The sequence below is a fragment of the Cyprinodon tularosa genome, unplaced genomic scaffold (genome assembly GCF_016077235.1).
Source record: "Cyprinodon tularosa strain WSP-4 unplaced genomic scaffold, ASM1607723v1 ctg555, whole genome shotgun sequence".
NCBI classification, from domain to species: domain Eukaryota; kingdom Metazoa; phylum Chordata; class Actinopteri; order Cyprinodontiformes; family Cyprinodontidae; genus Cyprinodon; species Cyprinodon tularosa.
Genome location: NW_024039291.1, coordinates 295,586 through 314,862, shown reverse-complemented (window position 1 = coordinate 314,862; position 19,277 = coordinate 295,586). Strand labels below are relative to the sequence as shown.

Below are 19,277 nucleotides of genomic sequence, written 5' to 3'. Positions count from 1 at the left end.
TTTCTACCTTATGCTGCTTCTAGCTCTCATGTCATCTCCTAATGCATGTAAAAATGATCTGAACTATAGAAGCAAAACACGTCTCATAACATATCAGCAGCAAATATCCATTTAGCTTACAGACCTCATCTCTGCATCGTGTTTTAATGGGAATGTAAACTCTACTGTTTGTGAGTTTACAGTTCCATATTTTCAGTGGAAAGTAGGGAAGCATGAATCCTCAACAAAACAACGTTTGATGATTTTATATTTCCTAAACAGTTCTATTTTGGGAGATCCAAGGTTTCTCCCTGACAGCAGTGATAAGTTAATGTTTCTCTCTCTCTTCTTCCTAATAATCCTCGCTGTAATGAATGCATCCAGTCTGACTGTAAATATGCACCAGTATAAGAGAGAATCAGGCAAAGCATTCGAACCGGCATCAGGGTGACTGATGCATCCGATGGGGGAACATGTGATGGTCAGAATATACTGTGGTTTAGAGGAAACCAGTCAGGATGCCCTCAGAGTCCCAGTTCAGCACCGAGCATACTACCAATGAAAACACAAGCATCTGAACTGGACCCTGCAGCAGTGGAAAAAACAGCCAAGTGGGATGGTTTAATATTCATGGCGCAGACAGTAGGCTGCTTGTGCGTCGGTGCAATCAGGAAAAGGATGCAAACAACCTGAGGCAGTGTCCTCTTTGGGCAATGGTAGCAAACTTTGAGTCCATCTAGATGCTACGTTTACCACCTATAGTCAGAATTACAGCCAAACTCATTTAAAGATGCTTCTACAGGGTTGATGGCCTGATGGCTGCAAGGTAATTCACTGCGGCTTCAAACAGCCGGTCCAGCGTCTGCAGGATGTGACGGACAAACAGCCCTGATCCATGAAGCGCTCAGCTTTTAAACCTAAAGGATCTAAAGGTGACATCTTGATGCCAAACAATCATGTTAAGCTTCATTATTTCTCAACTTCTGAATGTCAGCTTAGACCTGGCTTACAGTGGGGCAAAAAAGTATTTAGTCAGCCACCAATAGTGCAAGTTGTCCCATTTAAAAAGATGAGACTGGCCGTTAATTTTCATCATAGATATACCTCAACTATGAGAGACAAAATGAGAAAAAAAAATCCAGAAAATCACATTGTCTGATTTTTAAAGAATTTATTTGCAAAACATGGTGGAAAATAAGTATTTGGTCAGTTACAAAAGTTCATCTCATTACTTTGTTATATACCCTTTGTTGGCAATGACAGAGATCAAATGTTTTCTGTAAGTCTTCACAAGGTTTTCACACACTGTTGCTGGTATTTTGGCCCATTCCTCCATGCAGATCTCCTCTAGAGCAGTGATGTTCTGGGGCTGTCGCTGGGCAACACGGACTTTCAACTCCCTCCAAAGATTTTCTATGGGGTTGAGATCTGGAGACTGGCTAGGCCACTCCAGGACCTTGAAATGCTTCTTACGAAGCCACTCCTTCGTTACCCGGGCGGTGTGTTTGGGATCATTGTCATGCTGAAAGACCCAGCCACGTTTCATCTTCAATGCCCTTGCTGATGGAAGGAGGTTTTCACTCAAAATGTGACGATACATGGCCCCATTCATTCTTTCCTTCACACGGATCAGTCGTCCTGGTCCCTTAGCAGAAAAACAGCCCCAAAGCATGATGTTTCCACCCCCATGCTTCACTGTAGGTAAGGTGTTCTTTGGATGCAACTCAGCATTCTCTCTCCTCCAAACACGACGAGTAGAATTTTTACCAAAAAGTTCTATTTTGGTTTCATCTGACCATATTCTCCCAGTCATCGTCTGGATCATCCAAATGCTCTCTAGCAAACTTGAGACGGGCCTTGACATGTACTGGCTTAAGCAGGGGGACACGTCTGGCACTGCAGGATTTGAGTCCCTGGCGGCGTAGTGTGTTACTGATGGTAGCCTTTGTTACTTTGGTCCCAGCTCTCTGCAGGTCATTCACTAGGTCCCCCCGTGTGGTTCTGGGATTTTTACTCACCGTTCTTGTGATCATTTTGACCCCACAGTTCATTTCTTCACACCAAGCTGTTTACCTATTGCAGATTCAGACTTCCCAGCCTGGTGCAGGTCTATCATTTTGTTTCGGGTGTCCTTTGACAGCTCTCTAGTTTTGGCCATGGTGGAGTTTAGAGTGTGACTGTTTGAGGTTGTGGACAGGTGTCTTTTATACTGATAACGGGTTCAAACAGGTGCCATTAATGAAGGTAACGAGTGGAGGACAGAGGAGCCTCTTACAGAAGAAGTTACAGGTCTGTGAGAGCCAGAAATCCTGCTTGTTTGTAACTGACCGAATACTTATTTTCCACCATATTTTGCAAATAAATTCTTTAAAAATCAAACAATGTGATTTTCTGGATTTTTTTTCTCATTTTGTCTCTCATAGTTGAGGTATATCTATGATGAAAATTACCGGCCTCTCTCATCTTTTTAAGTGGGAGAACTTGCACTATTGGTGGCTGACTAAATACTTTTTTGCCCCACTGTATATGGCATCCATGTTTAATCTTTCATTTTAAAGATTGTGTTAAAAATGGTTCATTGCCTATTATAAAAGACAAAAACACTGAATAAACTGATGTGCTAAAATTTCTGTTTTATGTTTTTAGTAAGACTTGTCTTTGACAATAAAAAATAAGCTCTTTTTAATGATTTCTTCTTCAAAAAACCCTTAAATGTTGAGTTTTTTAAAAATATATTTCTATATCATATATTATTCTATATGTACAGGTTGGTAGTTTGCACAATAACCACGAAACAATGTTAAAATATGAACATTCTTTGAGTTTTCCCCAAAGATAAAAGGAAACTGAGTAGGTGGAGAAGTTTCAAAGCCAATTGCATATTTAAAAGGTCCACAGACCCCATGTGGTTTTTCTTTTCTTACATGAGGAAAAAGCAGGTGTCCCTTCATTGCGTATTCCACCTACCGGTTGCATGAGTGAGCCCCCACACCTCCTGGCCATAGACATCCGTCTTGTTCCAGACCAGCTTGTGCACCAGGCCCGGCCCCGCGGGGTACCACCGCTGGTACAGCCGTCCTTGGACAGAAGCACGGACGTGCACCTTGGACAGACCTCCCAGAGGGGAGACGGGAGAGGACGGGGACGGAGGGGTGAGGAGGATTCGAAGCAGGGAGAAGTAGCCGGCGGCGCGAGTGCTGAGGTAGCTCAGCTTCACGAAGGCTCCTGGGATTGAAACCTCCTCCTGAATCGCCTGAGAGCCAAAGATGGAGAGCAGGCAGAGTGAGAATACGGCACAGAGAGAGAGACGATCATCAAAACCTTTTATTGGAAAGAATTAGCTGGAAGGAGAGCTACTGGCAAGCTAAGGAGGAGCAGGAGGTGCAAGACAGAATATAAACTAAGAACTAAAATTTAGATAATAATGCTTTATTTTAAAATTAGGATTTTGATCAATTAAAAGATGTTTAAAGAAAAACAAATTCATGATGGGGAGTTTTTCCACCCCCCTTTTCATTATGTGCATCATTAGTTTCCTTTGATTTAGGCTATCAGGGAACATTCTGGAACGCTGGCTGCTTTTCCTCCTGCTGCCTGTTTCTGCTCCGGTTCGGTCCATCAGAAGAATACAATGTTCCCATTTTTTTTTCATCTTCCCTTCATCCAAACTACAACCAACCCTCAAAAGGCGGCCAAAACAAATCAAAGGCAAAGTGTTGATTGAATTAATTTTTACATTTTAAAGTAGGAAAAAAGGTCTGATGAAAAGTTATAAAAAAATATTCCAGATGAGGTTTTGGTAAAGAAAGGAAATCGCTCCGTCAGGCAAAGCTAACAGCTGGAGGCTCAGATTGAGCTAAAACAGGTTCTTCAGTAATAATCTGAGTGGAATAATGAGAGAAAATCCAAAAAGAAAATTATGTGTTTATGTGGAGATAAAAGAGACAAACCTTGATTATTATCATTAACTGAAACATCTTTCTCTTTTTCAATTTCTTTGAGCAACGATACAAGATTTTCATTGAGATAATAAGACATTTTTGCAGCTTTTTAAAGGAGCAGCTAGAAGTTCAAGAACTTCTAACAAACTTCCATCAATTACAATATTTATGTCTCATAACAGATAAAGTTTTTGATAAAATTAGACTTTGCAAATATGGTATCTTATTTAAAAAGCAGGTGTACAGAAAGAAGAAAATATCTAGTTGCTCATATCAAAAATTTAGCAAATGATCATATTTAAATGTTTGGTTTACAAACATATTTTTAAAAAATTTATAAATGCTTTTAAATTTTCTTGTTATTTCTTCTATCTAACCCATTTCTGTTCCATGGCTCTGCTTGGCTGAACCCCAGGCTTCTAATTCTGCTGCAGAAGCCACATCTGCTCAGATTATAATCCTCTTCTCTACTGTTCAACATTTCTCAGATATTGCTTTGAACACCACAGCAAGTTTCACATTTCATTAGTTTACTATAAGTTCAGAATTTTATATCATAGTAACATTTCCTGTTTAATGAAAACATGTTTCCTGTCCTTCAGCTTCTGATATTTCAGATTAAAATGTCACCAAGACGCGTGAATTCCTTTGATAAGTTTATTCACCAATAAACTTCACTAAAGAGTAAAGACCTGCGGTGTGCTGAGTTAACTATAATGTTAACTATACTATGAACTATACTATTAACTATACTGTTAACGATAGTAATAAGTATAACTATAATGTTAACTATAACTGTACTGTTAACTAAACTGTTATGAAATGAAAGATGCTGAACAGCAACACAAGGCTGCAGCTGCATAATACAGTGAAATATTTCATTTTATTTCTCTTTAAAATAATTTAGTTTTAGCATTAATTACATGTATGGAATACAACTTATTTAACTATTCTATCTAAATTAGATTATTTTCTGCATAAAGATAACTATTCATTAACTTGTTTCTGTTTAATTTGTTGCAGCACGTTTGGACGCATATAGAGAGGATATATATAGAGGATAGCTGAAGTTATTTATTCTGTTTACTTTAATCAATAAAAGTTAAGTTTAACCTCAACATCTGCTTCTCAGGAACCTGAGGGGCCTTTGTGTGTGTGTGTGTGTGTGTGTGTGTGTGTGTGTGTGTGTGTGTGTGTGTGTGGTATTGTGCTCATTTCCTATGTGTCTCATGCAAATAGGAAATGAGCTAAATTAGCTAAATCCTTTGGGAGCGGCTTTCTTAGCTGCTGAGCTGAAGCAAACAGCATCAGTGAGATATTTTGACTGATCTCCATAGATTGTCACTTTGTGCACAAGTTTAATAAAGATGGTTGACCGTCTTATTCCCCCCCCGCCCCATCGTGAGCAGTGGCGTTTTCCACATTTTTTGAAACCTCTCAGGAAAATGTTAAATAAGCAGTGAAGTTCAAATGACTGTTCACTCAGAAGATGAATCAAACTGACTTTAGTGAATATTTTCATCAAGGAAGTGACGCCAGTGATTGAAATTGTAAAGAGCCACGTTTAAAAACTGTTTATCCGTAATAAATAGGCTGAGTAACAAAGGGAGGTTTTATTGTCTCGTCTGACAATAAAGGCTTTTAGATTCTGGAGCAGGTTTTTGTCCTGTAGACGCTGACATCCATATTTAACGTTCTTCCACTTCATTATCAGGTGGCGCCTCTCAGGTTGATCCTAAAATACCATCACTGGTTTTCTTTCACTTAAAGTTTTAGTAAAATTTTGGCCAAAATGGATGATCTACAATTCAAACATTCATGAAAACTGCTTTTAAAATAGTTTGAGGCTAATATTAAGCTGTTAGATGTGTCTGAATCGTAACCCTGTTAAAAACATGCCTAAAACTGGGGCAGAAAGCCCAGCTACAGTATATCAATGAACAAACTCCATAAAAAATAAAAATAAAAAATCACAGCAAAGTTTGACAATCATTGAAGCTGCATTATGATCAGTTTTATGCTCCTTCATCAGCAAACGTCTGAAAATGAATATTTCTCAGATTCATGATCTCATTTGCTGCTCCGGGAGGAATGGATGAACTACTGGAAGCTGTTTTAGTTATTATAATCAGTTGCTTAATGAAAATATTCATATAAATCATTACATACGTAAAATCAACACAAGATTGATGAGATGAGAGTTAAAGTGACTCCCACTGAGGTCTGAGGCGGCGGCGGCTCTGACAGACAGAGACGCTCAGCGCAGAAAATAAGAGCTTTATTCCCAACGCTGTGACTCCAAACAGCTTCGCGCTTTAGTTTACGTCTTTTCTTCTTTTTGTAGGACTGTGCAACAAATGATGTTAGATGTAGAAATGTTTTCTGTTACATGCGTTTCTGTTACCATATATGTTGGATTAGACTGATGGAGCCTAAGGAGGTTTTCTTAGAGGTGGGTGTATATAGGTTTAGTGCATATAGAGGATTTTAGTGAATATAAGGGATGAAAATGTTTCCTTCTGTTGATGCAGGAGAACCAATCTTAATGTAAAGGAGTTTATTTGTATTATTTTCTAATTAATTGTTCTGTTCTACTTCATTGGAATCAATTATGTTAAAACTTTAAATGTTTTTTCTTCTTGCATTAGATGGAGATTCCTCGCTTATGAATAAAGAGTCGGGATTAAACACTCACGTGTGTCAACATCACTTCTGCCATTTAAAGGCTTTTATTTATGTGTACAGTCTGTGTTTTTAAACCTGTATTTTCATTTTCTATTTCAATTAAAATCTAAATTCCCGTTTTTTGTGGTCCGCTTTGCAAAGTGAATATCTCCGCTGGTGGAACCATCAACTTATTTTTTTCCATAATGATTGTGTGTAAAGATTTACCCAAACATCAGATCAACAGAGGCTTAAAACACATTTTAAACAATAGCAGGTTTTCTAATTAATTCCTATTAATTCTTAATTTAATTTCTTTGTTCACTAAATGCACATACTGATCCATAACACTCTGTTTTTAAATATCTCTTCAACAATACGTTAGGGTACCTGCAGCTCGGGGACAGCGGGGCCCTTCTCTGTACAGGCTCCTGTGTATCTGGGGAGGGGGTACGGCAGGACCAGCGGATAGGGACTTAAAACACTCCTGATGTCACATTTAGGGGCCCCGGGCTCCTCTCTGGCCATGGTCACCTGATCTAAAACCAGGAAGTTGTTGTTGGGTGTCCATATGATGCGTGTTTGTGGGAGGAAGGGGGGGCGCTGGAACATGAGGGTGACGGACGTGGCGCCGAAGGTCACCAAGTCGAAGCTGGAATCAAAGCAGGACGAGACGCGGTCAGCTCAGAGGGGGGGGGAACAGAAAACTCCATGACTGCGTGTTTCTCCTCACTACCTCCCATCCTTGCGGCTGATGGTGAATCCGTACTCTGGATGCTGCGGGAAGGTGATGTTGACTCCAACTAGAGGCGAGCCGTCCTGCAGCACAACGCTCCCTCGAATCACAGCCACACGACTGTCAAAACAAAGGCGGCGAGATGAAAGAGAGGGGGGAGAAAAATAGAGATAAACAGGGAGACATGACAGCTTCACCATGACAGAGAACATAATGATTGTTTGAGAAAGGCGGCACATTGTCATGCTGGAGCCAAATGACCTTGTGTTGGAAGAAGAAGCAGCTGCCTTTATTCTGCTCACAACAATTCTCTTCATTTCCACAGAGATTGCCAGGATACAGGCTATAAATACAGCTTGATATTTAAATCCAGTTACTGGTAGAAGTAACTGAGGATGGTTAACAGAGAAAAGTTGAAGAGCAAATAAAGCCTGAACCGCATCATTAAAATGGCGTCACTGACAGCAGAGCAAACAAACGTTCGTGTCCAGATGGGATAAAAACATGTCGATGGCCTGTTCAATACCTGCAGGTCATTTATTTTACCGCACCGGTGTCGGTTAGGTGATGCAAACTAAAGCGATACCCAGCCTCATTCAGACAACAGAAAGCTGAGTTTATGAAGCAGCTTAGTTAGTCCGCCGCACTAACTCTGCTCCCGCCTCTAGGCCGCCGAAAGAGGCGACTTACCTGCAGGCTGCGCTGCTGCTTTTCTAACTTCTCTATCACTATATATGTAACGTTTAAAGACATTTCACAGGTTATGATTTATTTAATAGCACATTGTTTAGAGCATTTTTCTGATGATGATAAACGTAAAACAACAGGGTTTACATAACGGAGTAAGAAATGGGAAGGAAGGGATAAAATGGCAGCAGCTGGGTATGAAACCTGGGTACGAGGTGCCAAGAGTGTGAAACGAGTCTCTAAACCTCCATCCTTCTAATCCACAAACACAACAACTTCTAATGAAGGAATATCTATAAACAGATGGAGGATGTTGAGGTTCCTGCAGGTTTCTGCATCGCCCCGTTTGCTGCTGCGTTGCTGAAAGCTGCCATTGATTTCTCCATTGGAAGAAATAAAAAGTAGAGAAATGTCTGTATAATTAATGTATTTGTTTATTCTACAGGACAACCTGGTGGAGGCTGAGCCAATTATTCACAGACGCATCACTTCCTGTGCTTCACCCAAAACTTTGTGGGTCATCATCATGCGAGAGAGAGATGCATTTCCAGCATTAGCTGGCAGTGAGAGGGCAGGAAAATCCTACTGGTGACACCACGGTTACTGGTGTGAATGAATGGAACTCTGGAGCTGCAGTCTGACGGTGCTCTGCCAGGCGGCTGTTAGTCTCCCAGGTCACACACATCACCAGGAGGCATGCAAAGCACGCCGGCACAAGAAAAAGCCCGATTCACATGCAAACACACATTCATTAAACAAATAACGGGGAAATGGACGTTGTCATTTATTAACACAAACGCTCCATTATCTACAATTTATTCCTCTCAGCTTAATGCCTGCTAAGACGATTCAAGGACGGAGACATGCAAAGCAAACACCTGAAAGGCTGCGGCAGCGCGCGCACGCAGAGAGTAAACAAGTGCATACCTGGTATCAAAGGGCACCTCTCCTGGGAGAGTGTGTGTGGCCGCCTTGCCGAGAAGGAAGCGTATGCGGCGGTAGAAGCTCTGCGTGTGCGTGCCTGCAGGTGTGGCGGGGGACAGCGGGTTCTGCTGCAACAAGGCCAGGGGGTCGGCCGAGCCGTGGCACAGGGGGTCAGAGCCGCAGCTCAGCTGCTCGCAGCAGTCTGGATCCACGCAGTCCGTCAGTCCGTCTGCAGAGAACATTTCAACATCAGAGCATCAATTACTCTGCTTGGCTAATTGAGGATTTTAAAGGTCGTTAAATTCAGCACAGACCAGCAAAAAAATAAAATGCACATAAAATATTCTATTGTCTTTCAATGTTACAGATTTTCAGAGTTTAGAAAATCAGACTTTTGTCCCATTTTCTTCATGTCCTGTTATTATTTTAAGACGCTCCAATTTCTTTACTTTTCTTTCAGTTGGAACGAACGGCTAAAGAAAAAGAAAGAAATGACTTAAAGTCGCCGCTGGTCTTTTTCATCATGCTGTTAAATAATGAATTTAAAGAACTTGGATTTTTATTTTTTTTAACAGATTTTATTTCTATTAAAAAATGAACCTTTTTCTAAGGTATTTAAATCAGACTTAAAATCTTGGAATTGCTTTTCAAAGTGTAAGATTTTATTGTGTTCTGGGAAAAAGTATTCAACTATTCAGCTCAGTTAAATAAACGGAGATCGGTGGATTTCATTCAGTCGAAACGTTATTTTATCTTTGCAAAGAGAGAACAGTTCATCATGCGGCCTTATTGGACGGTAATCAGTCCTGTTCTGATCCAGCAGCGTTCGTTCCTCCTTACTGACAAGTTAGAGAGTCAAACACATTACAGACACTCTGGTTAAACTGTAACATGTTATTAATTAAACCTTTAGAAAGGATCTGGTTTGGTATGGGAAGAAGCTATGTCTGGCCTACAAACACCTTGCAGGTGAAACTGCTCACTATAATAGTGAAAAGGTTCATATTGAGTAAATAACATAAATCAATATGTGAAATAAGACAAATCTAAATTTTCTGATCTTCATCAACATTTTTACTAAAGCTTCAGGTTATTTTTCTACGGAAGACGATTAGGGCCACTGGAAAAAAAAAAGTTAACAGATTTTTTTTTATTTTATTTCAGTATAGTATGGGAAAAAAGTCAGAATTCTGACTTTTTTCTCATGTTAAACTGAAATAAAATTTAAAAATCAGTTAACTTTTTTTGTTTCAGTGGCCCTAATCGTCTTCCGTATTTTTCCTCTCAGTAGTTTCTCTCCACATTAAAAGTTTTTTTTTTAACCCAGAGGATGACAGGATTATCTACAACTGTCAGTCCTTCATTATTAAAGTTTACATTAGTTCAGTGTTTTTTATGGAGACTTCTCTGGAAGCTCATTGAGCAAATAAGGAGTGTTGGTAAAATGAAGAGCCTAACAGAAAAAAACGGTACGAAAAGAGCTTCTTCACATCTGCTGCTTCATAAAAGCTAAAAGTGTCGTCAGATATAACCCTCGGTTTTCTATTATTTACAGTTTTCCTTTAGAAACCCTAGTCTCCATAAATCTCCAGCAGATAAATTAGATCTGAAAGCATGAATGAAAGAAATAAACATCCTGCAAATACCTCAAATACTATAAGACTTACAGATTGCTTTTTTTATTATTAATTTGGGACATTTATGAAACCTTTTCATGCATTTATAGTTCAGAGCCAATAAAAATAAAAATAAAAATAAAACAATCAGGCACTGTGCTTAAAACTGAGCATATATCCGTCGATTTCAGGGCTTTTAACAGGAAACTGAATCAAGAGTTTCTAGCCTTATATGTGGAACAAAAACTCCCTGCAGGATTTAATGTCATCTATAAAAATTAAATACCTGTGCATCTTAATTGCTACAATGAAATTTGTTATGGGTCATCAACTAGTAATTAGTGTATATAATGCTATAAATATGCTCCTTGTGTCCCTTGAGCGTGATCTAGAAAGTCTAGTGTAAACAAAGAGCCACAGATACAAACCAAGGCGGCAGGTAATGGGAGCCAGACTGGCATTCATGGTTCCCATTTCCAGCACAGTTCTAAAAAGGCAGGAAACAGCAGTGACATTTAAATGCATCTGAGCACAGCGCAGAAAGCTAAAGGGCAACAATATCCTATTATAACCTCGTCCTACAAAGGTACCAACCAATGGCTTATTTCCATAAGAGATGCTGTTTGAACCGGAAAGCGGACAATTAATGGAACCTGAAATATCACAACCAGCACAACCAGTGGCACAACCAGTGTAAAATATGCAAAGCAGCAGGATTTCCTTAACGCCAATAAATGCATAATAAGCATTTCATCATTTTAATGGTACAGGCGACAGAAATGAAAGCGTCTCCTCTAAATCATTTGATTTCTAAAGTCAGCATCTGTCCATCTCTGCTCGTCTACAGAGACCAAAAAACAAAACAAAAATGGAGACGGCTGTGAGGCGGGGCTTAAGAGCCAACTAAGGGAGAGAGCTTCGTTAAGTGGTGGGAAATAAAGTGCTTGAAAGACTGTTTGGAGGAAGAGGTAGAGCAGTCTGAGGGATTCTTTTAGTCTTTTTTTTATCATGATCAGACTAACCTGAGCTGCTTCACATCCAAGGAGGAAATATTTGGAAGTTCACCAGAACTCATGCAGCAGTTTTTTACTATTTAATAAAAAGGATGAAAGTGGCTCAACTTAAATATTAGAAAATAAAGCCTTAAGTCTAGTTCCACACATTTTAAATCTACAGCTCTGTTTGGAAAATGATGGATAAATAATGTAAGTTAAAGTGGCTTTGTAGGCATTAAAATGCAAATTCCAAATTCCATGTCTGGATCTGTCAGCCTGCCATCACAATATAATATACTGTAGGAATAAAAATACTTTAAATACACAAATATGGAGAGTTTATGTATTCTAAAATGATATCAGGAGAAAGACCGCTGCATACAGCCATGGATGCGTTCAACTTTTTCAAATAAGAGTGCAAATACATTATTATGCATTCCCAGGATCTTATATAACATTGAGTTTCATATCAACATCAGTTTCTGGAGACACTGATTCGATTTTAAAGCGCTTCGTTTTTTCTTCCACATAAATATCAAAACATCTGCTTTTAGCTGCTGTCATTTATGCATTTATGACCATTTGACCATGAACATCGAAAACAAAGTTACATGCTTCTAAACCAGGGATGAATGATTTAAATAATTATTTAAATTGGGTGTTTTTTTCAATTAATATTGTGATTTTAGTTGGATTTTCCGCTGCAGTAAACACATAATGTTGGGTACGTTTGATTTCAGCAGCTGCATCCCGGTAGACCCGGTCTACCTGGACTGGATCCTCGGAGGTCTGTGAAAACAGGAGACTGGAAGAGTTTTGGCTGCGGATTCAAGCAGGTCCAGCCTTCTCCGCCTTTCACCGCCCGTACGCTCTGTCGCCTAGCAACCATCACCGTTAACACGCAAAACAGGCAAAGAACGGATACCGAACTTCTCACTACTGTTCTGGGTACTAATAACATTTCTAAGGAGCTTCAGCAGCAGTACGGTCGTCTCAGATATCAGATTTATAGTCCCAGCCTGCAGAGATAATCTGAGCTTAAATGTCACCTAAAACAAAAATACAGATGAGATAGAAACTGGAGAAAAACCAATGAAAGGCCTTTCTAAATCATCTATTCTCCTTGATTTTTTTTATTATGTTATGCATCGAACATGGTGTTCAATCTTTTATTTAGCAAATATATGTCAATATGATGCTCTTTTTTTGTTTTGTTTTTTTTTACGAATAAATGTTACAAATCACTACAGAAACGTCTTTTCTGCAAGTATTTCCCTCAAACTGGATTGAAAAATGGATTTAAAAGCATTTTTTCATGTCTTGCCAAAGTTTCTTAGTGGGACTTCAGGTCATTCAAACACACGACTCTCCACTTTAGGTCTGGTTTTATAATCATTTTCCTCACAGAGACTCGATCTCACACCAGATTTCAGTCTTTTGATTTCAGGTTTTCCTACAATGTCGCTCTGATTTCAGCTCCACTGATTTTTCCATAAATCCTTCTACCTTCTTTGTCTCTAAGCATAATGACTCCACCACCATGTTACACATTTCAGGGATCCGGTTCACAAAGCATATTTACTGAAAACTCTGAATTTTCAAAACCTGAAATCAGGGAAACTCTAACTTTTCTGTTTCACAAAGAGAGTTTCCTCATCCTCTGTATCTGTTGCCATAGTAACATCCTCCTCAGAGCTAACCTGGTCAGCAGCAGGTTTTCTCCAGTAAACTCAGAGTGTCCTCTGTCTCCGCTCTCCTTACAGCCAATCAGCAACGATCGGCATTAATTCAGAGAATTAAATATTTATAGAGAGAGGATTCACCAACTCAGTGACAGGATGGGAGATTACTGGTTTTTGGTTTGTTTAATATGAGCGTGATGCAGATCATTTTATTTTTATTTAATTGTATTAACAGCACATGAAGAACTACTGAGATTAGTTTTTTAGATTACACATAAATAGATGCATTAATTCATTAGGATTAGGATTTACTCAATGATAACAACCTGAGCCATTCTATGAACCTGATGGCCGCTGATAACGACCATTTATTGGGATGAAAACGTGAAGTGAAGCTCCAAACGAAATAAACAGATACATTGATCTTCTAGCATTCAGGAAATAATCCCATAATATTTCCAATATTATCGCTGTTTTGATATTTACTAGTTTTACTCAACATGTATTCCTGATATCTGAAAAATAATCAGTTTTCTTTGTCTAAATGACCATTTTAAACTAAATTAAATTCTCCACATCTAGAATAAACATTCTGGAAATTAACTTCAGATCTCCATATTCCTAATAGTACTGCTCAGCATTTGCATTATTCTAACTATGAACTTTTTTCAGATATCATAAATACATTTCCAGTCAAGCTGCTAATTATAACGGGTAAATACATTTAATTTAAGAATTGTTGACTTATTTTCAGATCCTTTTTGCAGTGCATTGGCCACACACTGCACTGAGGTAATTCTGTGCATTACCTCTAAGCCTGAGAGGAGAAAAACTCGACTATTATTAACAGAAATGATGGATTGTTTCTATTTCTTTCACCCCAGCTGACCAATCAGAATGATTTTGGTTTATTTTCCAGAACATTTCTGACATGAATCTGCTTTAAAACCAAATTTGAGTGTTAATGTTTCAACAAGCGACTGTATTTTAGCTGAACTTGAATCTGTCCTGCTGTTCTACGCTGATGGAAAACAGGCTGAGTTTTAGAGGAAGAAGAGATTTATATTCAAAGCAGGACGGCCGGAAGTATCCTTTTTTATCTCAATAAGGGCTGAACCATGTTTATTCCAGCGCCTGATTTCATTCACGGTTGTTTACATCTTTAAAATATTCTAATAACCAGAACATATTAAGGTCAGGGAATATTTATTACGGTCATTATGGTAAAAACGTCACAGAAATCCTAACAGCGCGGGAAAAGGAAGTAAAAACATCAATGCTGACATGAAACATAAACCTGAAGGAGCAGTTTTCATCATTTCTCTCAGTTATGTCATATCTTTAAATATCATTAGTTAAAATGCTTTAATTTTCCACCTCAACAACAACAATTAGTAAAGAGAGCAATGAAAGGGGCTTAAATGCTGATCTCCTCTTAATGTGTTAAACTGTCCCTGAGATCCATTTCAGGCTGAGTGGAATTTAAAGAAATGTTTTGGCTTCCATGGAAACAATACTGAATGTACAAACCCTGAAATAAAGGAAAATTTATTTTTTATTTATTTAGTTTAATCGCACACTGGAGATCTTCAAAATATTCTGCCCCTAGTTAGAATATAATTATTCAGAGGTGAGACTTTCCAATCAAGCTTTGACTCTTTTCTCTTCTGTAATATTAACAGGTTGCAGCATAAAGTGAGGCTTTTCTTTATCTTTTAATGTCTATAGATCCTCCAGACTGCATCTCTGACGCTCCGCCATTATCTGCGTCCCACAGCTTTTCTGAACCATGTTGCTTGATTGTTGATTCCTGCCTCATTTATCTGATGCATCTGCTCCTGTGTCTATTTAACCTGCCTGCGAACAGTCATCAGTGCCAGATTATTCAAGCCCGTAGTGAGAGTTCTGTAGCGAACCCGTTTGTGTTTTCTGTTTGCCTGATCCTGACCCGTTCTACCTTTGGATCTATCAGCCTGCCTGTTCCTGTTCTGATCTGTTTGCCTGATCCTGACCCGTTCTACCTTGGGACTCATCAGCCTGCCTGTTCCCGTTCTGATCTGTTTGCCTGACCTGTCTTCAGACTCTGCTGGATTCTGCCGGTTTAGCAAACCTGAATCTGCTTCCTGACTTGAATTTTCTGGATTTCCCTTCAATACCTCTTTGGATCTCTTATCTTCTGAACCGGACTCCTGTGAACCGCTTGGACAGCGGCTCTGGTTTCACCCTCTGGATATCATTAATGAGCTCGGTTCTGATCTGCTGACTGTTCTCTGGCCTCTGGGGCTTAACTGTCTGTGACTCTCTGGGAACCGTTCTCCAGGTCTTATCAGCAGCCGACTGGCTGGAGCCAAACTCGTTCTCTGGACACGGACTGAACTATAAGCCCAGAGGTTCCTGTCTTTGACTGCAGATCTGTTACTTTTAATAAAAGCTTTTTTAAGATATCAAACTGGGTTCTCTGTTCTGAACCGCCAAAGATTTGTGTATAAAGGATTAGAAGATTAATTTCTGTTTATCTGGTGAATGATTATTGTCTTCATTAGGCTAAATGTTTAGCATCAGTTTCCCGCTGAATGAAAACTCATTTGACACCAAAAAGATTTATTCCAATCCCACTCGTGTTTCCAGAAGTTTCTGAATGATGAGAACCAGGGCATGAGCATTACACTGAATGTCACTGCATCGCATGATTTTCCATTTATTACATATACTTTATCAGTTGTTTATCAGTTGTTTCGGCCTATGGTCCGAACGGCAGTACGGAGTACCAGGCCTTCTTAGCCTTCTTAGCATCCCTGGGGAGGGTGTTAGAAAGCGCCCCTCCCGGGGATTCCATCATTCTACTGGGAGACTAAACGCCCACGTGGGAAACGACAGTGACACCTGGAGGGGCGTGATCGGGAGGAACGGGCCCCCAGCTCTGAACCCGAGTGGTGTCTCATTATTGGACTTCTGTGCAAGTCACGGATTGTCCATAATGAACACCATGTTCAGGCATAAGGATGTCCATCGGTGCACTTGGCACCAGGACACCCTAGGCCGAAGGTCGATGATCGACTTTGTAGTCGTATCTTCTGATCTTCGGCCGCATGTCTTGGACACTCGGGTGAGGAGAGGGGCGGAGCTGTCCACCGACCACCACCTGGTGGTGAGTTGGATACGCTGGAAGAGGAGGAAGCCTGAAAGACTCGGCAGGCCCAAACGTGTAGTGAGGGTCTGCTGGGAACGTCTGGTGGAGCCCTCGGTCAGAGACGTGTTCAACTCCCACCTCCGGGAGAGCTTCTCTCAGGTTCCGAGGGAGGTTGGAGACATGGAGTCCGAATGGGCTGTGTTCTCTGCCTCTATTGTCGATGCGGCTGCCCGTAGCTGTGGCCGTAAGGTTTGCGGTGCCTGTCGTGGTGGCAATCCCCGAACCCGGTGGTGGACACCGATAGTAAGGGATGCCGTCAAGCTGAAGAAGGAGTCCTATCAAGCCTGGCTGGCTTGTGGGACTTCTGAAGCAGCAAGCAGGTACCGTGAGGCCAAGCGTGTCGCGGCCCGGGCGGTTGCAGAGGCAAAATCTCGGGCCTGGGAGGAGTTTGGAGAGGCCATGGAAAAAGACTATCGGTTGGCCTCAAAGCGATTCTGGCAAACCGTCCGGCGCCTCCGGAGGGGAAAGCAGTGCTTCACTAACACTGTTTTTAGTGGGTGTGGGGAGCTGCTGACCTTGAAGGAGGATATTGTCGGGCGGTGGAAGGAATACTTTGAGGATCTCCTCAACCCGACAGACATGCCTTCCGTGGGGGAAGAAGAGACGAGGTGCTTGGGGCTGGGTTCGTCCATCACCCAGGCTGAAGTCACCGAGGTAGTCAAAAAACTCCACGGTGGCAAGGCTTCGGGGGTGGACGAGATCCGACCTGAATATCTCAGAGCTCTGGATGTTGTCGGGCTGTCATGGTTGACACGTCTCTTCAACATCGCGTGGAGGTCGGGGACAGTTCCCCTGGATTGGCAGACTGGGGTGGTGGTTCCCCTCCACAAGAAGGGGGACCGGAGGGTGTGTTCCAACTATCGGGGAATCACACTTCTCAGCCTCCCCGGAAAGGCCTATGCCAGGGTGCTGGAGAGGAGAGTCCGGCTGATTGTCGAACCTCGGCTGCAGGAGGAGCAGTGTGGTTTTCGTCCTGGCCGTGGAACGGTGGACCAGCTCTACACCCTCTGCTGGGTGCTTGAGGGTTCATGGGAGTTTGCCCAACAGGTCCACATGTGTTTTGTGGACTTGGAGAAGGCATTCGACCGTGTCCCTCATGCTGCCCTGTGGGGGGTGCTCCAGGAGTATGGAGTCAGGGGCCCTTTATTAGGGGCCATCCGTTCTCTGTACAAGCGGAGCAGGAGTCTGGTTCGCATTGCCGGCATTAAGTCGGACCTGTTCCCGGTGCATGTTGGACTCCGACAGGGCTGCCCTCTGTCACCGGTCCTGTTCATAACTTTTATGGACAGGATTTCTAGGTGCAGCCAAGGACCGGAGGGGGTCTGGTTTGGGGAACAGCGGATCTCGTCCCTGCTTTTTGCGGATGACGTAGTTCTGCTGGCTCCCTCCTGCCAAGACCTACAGCGTGCGCTGGGGCGGTTCGCAGCCGAGTGTGAAGCGGCCGGGATGAGAATCAGCTCCTCCAAATCCGAGGCCATGGTTCTCGACCGGAAAAAGGTGGCTTGTCCCCTTCGGGTTGGAGGGGAGTCCTTGCCTCAAGTGGAGGAGTTCAAGTATCTTGGGGTCCTGTTCACGAGTGAGGGAAGAATGGAGCGGGAGATCGATAGACGGATCGGTGCGGCTGCTGCAATAATGCGGACGCTGCACCGGTCTGTCCTGGTGAAGAGAGAGCTGAGCGAAAAGGCAAAGCTCTCAATTTACCGGTCGGTCTACGTTCCTACCCTCACCTATGGTCATGAAATTTGGATCATGACCGAAAGAACGAGATCCCGGATACAAGCGGCTGAAATGAGCTTTCTCCGCAGGGTGGCTGGGCTCTCCCTTAGAGATAGGGTGAGGAGCTCGGTCATTCGGGAGAGGCTCAGTGTAGAGCCGGTTCTCCTCCACATCGAGAGGAGTCAGTTGAGGTGGCTCGGACATCTTCTTCGGATGCCCCCTGGACGCCTCCCTCGGGAGGTGTTCCAGGCATGTCCCACCGGGAGGAGGCCCAGGGGACGACCCAGGACACGCTGGAGAGACTATGTCTCTCGGCTGGCCTGGGAGCGCCTAGGGCTTCCCCCAACAGAGCTGGAGGAGGTGTCTGCGGAGAGGGAAGTCTGGGAGTCTCTGCTTAGCCTGCTGCCCCCGCGACCCGGTTCCGGATAAAGCGGGAGACGACGAGTACGAGTACGAGTACTTTATCAGATTTTCACTCTCATTTTCTCTCTCTATATGTCGGTGATTGTAGTATTTATATCTTTCTAACGGTGAGTTTTTGAAAGGTCAGTAAATACCAGAGTAAAAAAATGTATTGCTTGGATAAACCATAATTCTCAGGTACACATGTTTTAAAATCAGTACAACTTTAGTGGATTCAATAACTGAATTTATATTTAAGTTTGTTAAAACAAATTATTTCTCAGTGTAAATGAGAATGTGATCAGATTGAGGATTATATTTTCCATCCTTATTTGGGTCAGATTATGTTCCTGCAATAAAAGATGCATTTATTTTATACTTTTGAAAGCTCTAAATCTAGCTCTGCTTCTGTAGTCTAAGTCACATATTAGATTACTTCTATACTGCCTGCTGCTCAAAACTATTCAGATTAGCACTTTATAAACCGCAATAAATGCTAAATTATTCATTTAAAAGATCTTAAATCCTGAAACCGAAGTGATGACGCAAAAAAAAAAAAAAAGAAACCCATCCATTTATACAAAACAAATGCCAACATGATGCTATGGATGGTTTCCTCTTCCTCGGCCTCCTACTTTACAGTCTAGGGCTCCATGGTTGTAATCCGGAATAAGGATCCGTGACTCATGTTCGGAGCAGCCATCAGCACTGACACTTTGAAGTGTTGGCTGAGTCAGTTACGCAG

General features: G+C 41.6%; 1 protein-coding gene across 2 annotated transcripts in view; it reads right to left on the bottom strand.

Moving 5' to 3' along the window:
* The window catches only part of tenm1 (teneurin transmembrane protein 1), a 349,430-nt gene that overhangs the window by 106,504 nt on the left and 223,649 nt on the right, over positions 1-19,277 (bottom strand). For both annotated transcript variants that reach the window (XM_038305307.1, XM_038305308.1), the window contains 4 exons: positions 8,935-9,160; positions 7,321-7,440; positions 6,975-7,236; positions 2,947-3,232 (listed from right to left, as the gene is read on the bottom strand). In XM_038305307.1, the coding sequence (XP_038161235.1) occupies positions 2,947-3,232; positions 6,975-7,236; positions 7,321-7,440; positions 8,935-9,160 (894 nt within the window). The remainder of the gene's footprint in view (positions 1-2,946; positions 3,233-6,974; positions 7,237-7,320; positions 7,441-8,934; positions 9,161-19,277) is intronic.